The following is a 9,043-nucleotide window of genomic DNA, read 5'->3' as shown; positions in this document are numbered from 1 at the left end:
AGAGAGATATTGATGTGACAAACATCGTTCTGCCACCTCCTGCATGCACCCCGGTTGGGGATCTAACCCACAACCTAGGAATCAATCACACAACCTTTTGGTGTATGGGATGATGCTCCAACCAACTGAGCCACCCAGCTAGGGCTAGATCATATTCTTTTTTTTTTTTTTTAAACATATTTTATTGATTTTTTACAGAGAGGAAGGGAGAGAGAGAGAGCCAGAAACATCGATGACAACTTTTTCAATAAATTAAATTGGATTGCTGATTCTACCTTTATTGCAAAGCGGTTTCTGAAAGTGGGAATTTTTTGTAAAATTGAAGAGAATCCCTATCTAGCCATATGTTTTTGTCCACTGAGAGTCTTGGGCAACTGCCTTCTCTGACTCCCTATGCTTCTGGTAGGGCTGTTGGTCATGCGCTGCGTATCAGTTTCAGTCAGTGATGGCCACATATACAACTGTGATCCCGTAAGATTATAAAGAAGCTAAAAAATTCCTATCCCCTAGTAACATCGTAGCCATTGTAAATTCGGAGCACAGCATGCATTGCTTGTGTTTATGTTGATGATGATGTAAACAAACTTGCACTGCCAGTCACATAAAAGTATTGCACATACAATTATATACAGTACATAATACTTGATAACAAATGACTGTTACTGGTTTATGTATTTACTATACCAAACTTTATTACTATTTTAGAATGTACTCTTTCTACTTATAGAAAAAGTTCGCTATAAAACCATTTGCCATGTTATACCATCAGCAGCCTCACATCATGTGCTTACTGTTTCTCTTGATTACATCATTTGTCTTATACCTAATTTTGTTCATCTCATGTTGTTTTATACATTTAGTGTAGCCTAAGGGCACAGTGTTTTTAAAACCTGCAGTAGTATATAGTCCTGTCCTAGGCCTTCATATTCACTCACACTTATGGCTCACCAGGGCAACTTTCAGTCCTACAAGCTCCATTCATGGTAAGTGCCTTATACAGGTGTACCCTTTTATACCATATTTTTATACCATACTTTTTTTTTTTAATATATTTTATTGATTTTTTTTTACAGAGAGGAAGGGAGAGAGATAGAGAGTTAGAAACATCGATGAGAGAGAAACATCGATCAGCTACCTCTTGCACATCTACTGGGGATGTGCCCGCAAACAATGTACATGCCCTTGACCGGGATCGAACCTGGGACCTTTCAGTCCGTAGGCTGACGCTCTATCCACTGAGCCAAACCGGTTTTGGCATTTATACCATACTTTTACTATGCCTTTTTATATGTTTAGGTGTGCTTACTTAAACAAATATTTCACCATTGTGTTACGCTCACCTACAGTGTTCAGTACAATAACATACTGTACAGGTTTGTAGCCTAGGAACAATAGACTATACTATATAACTTAGGTATGTATTCTCATGGTTGAGACCTGTGGCACATGTCCATCCAGCTGCAAGGCAGGCTGGGAAAGTGGATATATGGTTTTTTTTCAGTCTAATAGAGATAGCCAAGAAGAAAGTAGTTGAGAATGGATATCGGGGCAGTTAACAAAAGATTTGTCACAGAAAGATGACTGGAGCCCTAGCCGGTTTTTCTCAGTGGTTAGAGTGTCGGCCTGTGGACTGAAGGGTCCCAGGTTTGATTCCAGTCAAGGGCACATGCCCAGGTTGTGGGCTCCATCCCCAGTGGGGAGCGTGCAGGAGGCAGCCAATCAAAGATTCTCATTGATGTTACTATCTTCAGCTGCCTCCTGCACACCCCCCACTGGGGATGTGCCTGCAACCAAGGTACATGCCCTTGACTGGAATCGAACCTGGGACCCTTGAGTCTGCAGGCTGACGCTTTATCCACTGAGCCAAACCAGTTAGGGCCAAAATATATTAAAAAAATTATATATATATTTTAAAAGATGAATTTAAAATTGTTTTGGCAAGAAGTATTGTCAGAAAGGTCTCAGAACTATTGCTGTAACATTGTATTGCTCTTTCTTATTGCAATGAATGCATAATTGAACTTTTCTTTGCCAATCAAGTGAAAAATGGAATCTTCTCTAATGAGCAAGATTGTGCATTTATTCATGTGTTGAAATACCAAATATTTATTTCAATGAATTATGTTCACATCCTTTGCTTACTTTTAAAGACTTTATTGTTACCAATATTATACCTGTAATTAATTTAAAGAGCCAGCTAGTTTTAATAGTTTCAATTTTAGATATTAACTTCCATCTTAGGAGGATTTAGATTTTTCTTCCTTTACCCCCACCACATGCATGTCTGCTTCCTATCTTCCCTCCTATCAATGACCAATATATTTCATAATTTTAGTCACTATTCATGGCTTACATTATTATCATATATTCCATTTGTAGCTGAGCCGTGTATCAGCAACACTGGCCTCCCCTGGGAGCTTGTGAAAATGTGGACTCTGGCTCCAGCCTGGAATTCAAATACATTTTAATAAGATCCCCAAGTAATTCTTGTGCACATTTAATATTTTGGTTTTTTAAAAATGACTTTTATTTCTTAATTTACTATATAGAAATATGGAAATTTAGATATAGAAAGCTAGTGCCTAGCTTTTATCACTATCCCCCCACACACATACGCTAAGCTACTATATGTTTATATACCTAGCACACATTATGTTTAAGAAACACGTATGCAATGGGTATTTTTGTTTTCTGGGCTTATGTTTTTCTTGGAGCTATTATTTTTATTATTTGCTTGATTTTCTGAATATCACAACCACAAATTATCAGTGTCAAAATGTCCTTTCAAAAAGTTCGTTCAAAACAGCTAGTTTATTCATTTCAGAAAGTTTGTTCAAATCAGTAGTTTATTATTTTCATTTTTTTATCATTTATTTTTAAAATATATTTTTATTGATTTCAGAGAGAGGAAGGGAGAGGCGGAGAGAGATTGAAACATCAATGATGAGAATCATTGATTGTCCGCCTCCTGCACGCAACCTACTGGGGATTGAGCCCACAACTTGGGCATGTGCCCTTGACCAGAATTGAACCCGGGACACTTCAGTCCACAGGTGGAAACTCTGTCCACTGAACCAAAATGGCTTGGGCTTAATTTCATCTTTGTAAAGAAATCTCTTCTGGAGCCTTTTACCTGGCTCTACTCTACTGGTCACCCAAGGCCTAGTGCACAGCTTCACTCTGGGTTCCCTTCACCATCACCGGAGTGTGACTCTGTTGCTTTGCTGTTTGGGATTTCCTGTATTAGTGCATCCTGTGTATTCTTCTTTCTTAGGTTGCTTGTATTGTCTAACTCACCTTAGATCTTCCTGGGGAAAATGCATGTCTGAAAGTGTCATTCTACCCTCCCACTGTTGGGCTGGGTATAGAATTAGCCTTGGAAATCATCTTATTTCAGAAGTTCAAGGGCATTATTTCATGATCTGACTTCTGTTATAGTTGAAGGGAAATCTAAACCATTCTAGTTATTGGTCTCTTGTAATTCGGAAAGTGTGCTTCCTTTGGGGTGGGTTTTTTTGCCCATCGAGCTGGGTACTAAATGGGCCCTTTCAATCGGGAACCTTGTGTTCTCAAGTTCTGGGAAATTTTCTTGAAAATTTCATTGATGATTTTCCTTCCCTTTCTGATCTTTTTGGACTCCTCTGATTTAAATATTGGACATGATGGACTAGTCCTCATTTTCTTTTTCTCATTTTCATTTCTTTGCCTTTATGTTCTATTTCCTAGAATTCCTCAGCTTTATCTTTCAACCTTTCTATTGAGTTTTTTTCACTTGTCTTTTTAACTTGTCTAGGCTCTTGTCATCTGAATGTTTCCTTTTTTTTTAGCATTCTGTTTTTTATGGATATAATTTCTTATTTCTCAGAGTATGATTTACATTCTTTTCTAATTTTTTTCTTCTTTTTTTATTTTGATCCCTGTCGTGTTAAGTGGCTTGCTTTAGATTGGTGGGGTTTTTTTTCAGAGTGAAAGATAAAAAAGCTGATTGGAAGTTGAGCACACAAGAGCTGGCGTATTGAGTTCACGAAAGGGGTATCTGGCTGAGGTGTTTTTCTCTTAAGCTGATCTGCTTCCCCAGAGAGGAGTCTACTGAGATCCTTCCTGGGAGCCTAGTGGGAGGAGGTGGGGTGGGGAAATGGGTCTCAGCTTTTAGTCACCCAATCCTGTTTTTAACTCAACTTCTGTCCCTCAGCTCTGCCTGTGTTCCAAAGATCCTCTTACTGTGTGGAGAGGATACACCTCTAGTCTTTTACTTGAATAGGGATAGGGTAGTTTTTCACTAACCCTCCTTATTTTAGTTCCCTCCCAACATTAAGATTTCTCTTTACATTTATTTTTATATTGGGTGTGACTTCATAATGAAATTTCTGTATCCAGAGAGAGACTAGGTAGGGTAGGCAGCATAATGTCCCTCCCCCCAAAGCCTGTGATTATGTTACTTCACATAGCAAAGGAGACTTTGCAGATGTAATTAAGGAGGTGGAGAGAGTACAGGCATATTTCAGAGATATTGTGGGTTCAGTTCCAGACCTTCATAATAAAGCAAGTATCACAATAAAGCGAGTTGTAATCATTTTGCTGGTGGAGGGTCTTGACTTCATTTTGTAAAAAACAGACCTGTGAAGCGCAATAAAACAAGGTAAGCCTGTAGCCTGGGCTTTCCAGGTGGGCCCAATCTAATCACAAGCATTCAGCCAAGAAACGCAGGCAGTCTTGAAGCTGAAAAAAAGCAAAGGGATTTTCCAGTGCCCAGGAGGAATGCAGTCCTGCCAAGCCATTTTGGATGCCTGACTTCCAGAACAGTAAGCTAATGCATTCGAGTTGTTTTAAGCCAATGTGTGGTAATATGTTTCAGCAGTGGAGACAAAAGGGGCCACATGCTGGCTCGGGGAAGACTTGTGTGGCGGCCCTGTAAACTCTTGAGACCTAGTTACCATAAGGATGGTCTGAAGTTAAAACTTTTTAACTAAAAGCAGTTTATGGCAGGTAGTCATGTCCTAGGCTAGATTTTTCCCTGGCAAAAGTCAATCTTTACCTCAACTAAGCCTGTTTGTTGTCTGTAATAATATAACATTGGAATGTCAGGGTAACTTGTAACTTCCCTTTTTCCAGACGCCTCAGGGCACAACCAATGCACCAGGGCACCTGGACAGAGACCACAAATTCCCTCATTATTATCATGTTAATCGTTGACTTAACTATCCTGTACCTTTCTGTATCATTTTACTTTTTATCCAATCCCAGAGGTCCACTCCTCTCCACCCCTGCTTTGCTTTCTCTGGCTACATATTAGAATCACCTGAAGACTTTTGGAAGCATACTGGCACCTGGGACTGTCTGTTGCTGATAATGGCATCCCATACCAGTATTTTTAGAAAACTCCTTGATTGTAATGTGCAGCCAGATCTGAAAACCTCTGTAAAGCTAACTGTAAAGATAACATTTACCTAACAGTGTAGTTTTATCTTAAAATGTGGTTCCTGGACCATCACCACCTGGGAACTTGTTGAAAATTTAAACTGTTCAGCCCTGCCCCAGACCTACTGAGTTAGACGTGTTGTGGGTGGGGCCAGCTACCTGTGTTTTAACAACTGGTCCCCCAATTCTGGTGCACACTGAAGTCTGAGAACCACTGTCTAACCAAAGAACCTCCTTATCACTCCTAATTTCTGAAATGTGTATTATGTAGAGATGTTGTAAGAATATTGTGGTAAGCAGCCAGGAAAACTTTTAGTTAAGGTCATTCTCAAATATATTTACTTTCCTGCCATACTGTATAGAACTATAATATTTGATGGCTAAGGATCTGAATCATATATTATTCTAAACACAGATTGTCTGCAGACACATAGACACGTAAAGGCGGATGTAGGAGACAAAGCTAACACACTCTCCAGCAGTAGGTATTTTTTTTTAAAACATCCTCAAGTTCTAAGTAGCAAAGTACAGAATAATTTGGAAGCACATAGAAATGTTTACTTCATCAAAGTATGGACAATACACCAACATGTCATGAGATGTGTGTAATGCAATAAGTGAGTAGAAAGTGGTTTAGATTTCTTTTAAATCTAGGACGAATTATTGATAGAAACCTTTTTTGGTTGGTATGTTTTCTTTAGGGAAAGTCTAACTGACGAGTAGTAATCACCAGGGGAAAAGCACAGGCAGATAAGGAATAGGATTAATAAACAGCAGTGTTTAGGGTTCATTTATCAGTATTCAGGTTTTGCATAAATTAGTCTAGATTTTTTTTAAGGCCCTACAAAATAAAATGAAATGTAACAGTTCAATGAGACAATGGAATTTTATTTACATCCATATCCATTCAATAGATCACATCTTCAGGACAGGCAGTAACGCAGTGAAAGGCTATGCTCATTTTCTTCAGGCTGTGGACAGACTCTCCAGAGTAGCAGTAATTGTTGATCTGAAACCTTTCAAGTAGAGAAAGAATTGCTGTAGGGATTCTGTAACTTAATAATCCCCCCAAATACCACTCATGTACAAATAAATGCTTGTCTTCTAGCTAGACACAGGCGCAATTAGTTTTTCAAATACTCTAGCATGGCAGTACATTACTTGGGAAATCAAAGCTGAAACAGAATTGTTCAACTCAAAACTCCTCCTGTCTTTCACTACGAAAAACAGTAACAAATTTCTTCCATAATACGCTGTGGGAGAAAGTTATCAAGACAAAAATCTGCATTCAGAATGTTTTTTCTTATTATATTTTTTAAACTGACATTAGCCTATAAGTAGCTTCAAGCAATAGTAACTTTTATGCCTCCCATCTTGCCTGAAAATATATATACTAATAATCTGTATGTTCTGTAAGCTAGAGGTTGCTAATTTTCATTCTTTTGCACCAAGAAAGACATACTTTTTTTTATAGGTAAAGAGATTTAAATACTAAATCTAAGGCTTGATTTTCTCCAAATAATAGTTGTTTGCTTTCTAAGTTTTTTAAGGTAAATGTCACAAGATGCCTTATGATTTAATTTTCCCCAGAAAAAAATGCCCTAATCCATCCATAATGTTTGGGTGATACTGTCTCTTATTTTTGATATCTTTAACATTTTTTTACATCATGAGACATCATTATGACCTTATCTAATTGTTATTGAAATGAGAACTATCTTTATTTGCCTTAAAAAACATTTTACAGGCTGGATATTTCACCCTGGTAGTTTGGTTATGCTCTTCAGTCAGTTTAGTCTGATCCAGAATTTCCTTGCAGTATGGCTGGTGCAGAGCTCAGTTTCTCTAGCCCAGACAAGCTGCCATAGTCTCTGTGAGCTACTTGGCTGATCAAACTATGGAGACACTTATTTCGACTTTTTGTTCTATACTTAAACTATGTAGTTATATGCAATGTGTTAAAACAAAACATAAAGATGAAGGCATTTAAACATATTACAAATGACTCTGACTTGCAGACTAAGGAGGCCTCATGTGTTTGACTTTAAAGGACCGAGAAAGAAGGTGAAGGCAGTTAGACTTAACCACTGCCAGCTAGACTACAGGTTATACCAAACTTCCTTTCTGTTTCCCCGAACTGCTCTTAGAGCCTGTGTCATCATTAGCATGTACTGCTAGCTAATGATATAAACAAGAATGTATATGTAATCAGAGGCGGGCAAGTCTCTGGGGGGTCCTTCAAATGGTTAAAAAAAAAAAAAAAGACACGACTATACCAACATGTCAGCACTGAAGGTGAAACCAGGGATGATTTCCATTTTAGCATCTCAAAAACAGACAAATCTAAAGCTTATCAGCAGATTATCAACAGGCCACAAGACAGTATTACTGGTTCTATAGGGAAGTGGGAGCTGCAGATCACTGATGTGTGTACATTTATTTCCCCTTTGAGCAGCACAGTGACTGCTTTAACAAAGCTGTTCCAGTTATCTGCTGCTGCATTAGGAAAACAACAGGCCAACCTCCATTAAACCTCATTTATCGCTTAAATCCCTTCAGCAGATCACACCAGCACAACAGAGCCTTCAGCTTTTGGCAGGTGCTCATGAGCATCACGCGTGTTACAGTCAGCACATTTCGCTACATATACATATGCACAACTACATTCAAAACATTTAATACAAAATTGTACATTACATGAAGTAGAACCTTAAAGAGTACAGAGAAAATGCATGCAGAGAGAGCCCATTGAAGTACAAAGCCCGTGGGATATATAATTTTAAGTTTATGTTTCCTGCAGGATGGTAACACATTCCCTATCCAGAGGCAAAATATAGTTTCCAAAGTTGGATACTGCCCATTGCATTACATTTACATTAAAATGCTCCCTATGTATTTAGACAGTAAAAGCAAAAAAATACTTACACACATTCCATTTTTTAACATATCAAAAATGTTTCCAAGGCAACATTAAAATGATTATACCACAGTCCCCAACACAACATCAAGCTCCAATAGGAAGGTGAGGAGGGCAGGAGGGTTTCATCCTGTGGGTGGTTTAGGTGCTCTTCTTTTCATCACCGAGTAAATTCACGGCAGCTTTCTTGGCTGTCAGGAGGAAAAGACATTGTGTCAAAGCTCTTTGCAATGCAGGCTCTGTGCGTAACGTAGCTACTGGGTAACAACTGGGATGACTCATGTTCAGATGAGAACACACTGAGGTTTGTGGCCAGGGCTAAAATAAGTTTCCAGGAAATGGACAAGAAACTACTTCACGGCACAAATTCTGAGCACTTGAGCAAAGTTCTTGAACAGCATCTAGCCTGGCCCCCTGGTAGTGAAGTGTCACCTAAGCCCATTGTCCTGTAAGCATTATAAGCTGCAGAGATGGTGTATAGCACCATAAGCTGGGCGTATGGTATTCCTCTGTACAATCAAGAAATTCTCGTTTGTGTAGGGGTGCTCACCTGTACAATGTCACTATGTCTCAATGAGATAACAAATAGGTCATCCACCTATTCTGTAGTGACAGAAATCAGAGAAAGTCATCATTCCCAGAACCCAGACATGATGGCCTATTTATACATATTTATATTCTCTCACAGTGCCACCATTCTATGATGGG

The 9,043-nt window shown here is 38.7% G+C and overlaps 1 protein-coding gene across 1 annotated transcript in view; it reads right to left on the bottom strand.

Annotated features, from left to right (window-relative positions):
• Nucleotides 1–6,285: 6,285 nt before the first annotated feature.
• Nucleotides 6,286–9,043, bottom strand: part of REEP5 (receptor accessory protein 5) — a 40,712-nt gene continuing 37,954 nt past the window's right edge. Inside the window, exon 4 of the mRNA XM_006755307.2 lies at nt 6,286–8,526. Within this exon, the coding sequence (XP_006755370.2) occupies nt 8,477–8,526 (50 nt within the window). The 3' untranslated portion in view covers nt 6,286–8,476. The remainder of the gene's footprint in view (nt 8,527–9,043) is intronic.

This window comes from Myotis davidii, unplaced genomic scaffold (assembly GCF_000327345.1).
Source record: "Myotis davidii unplaced genomic scaffold, ASM32734v1 scaffold130, whole genome shotgun sequence".
Lineage (NCBI taxonomy): Eukaryota > Metazoa > Chordata > Mammalia > Chiroptera > Vespertilionidae > Myotis > Myotis davidii.
This window is presented reverse-complemented; position numbering and strand designations above follow the sequence as displayed.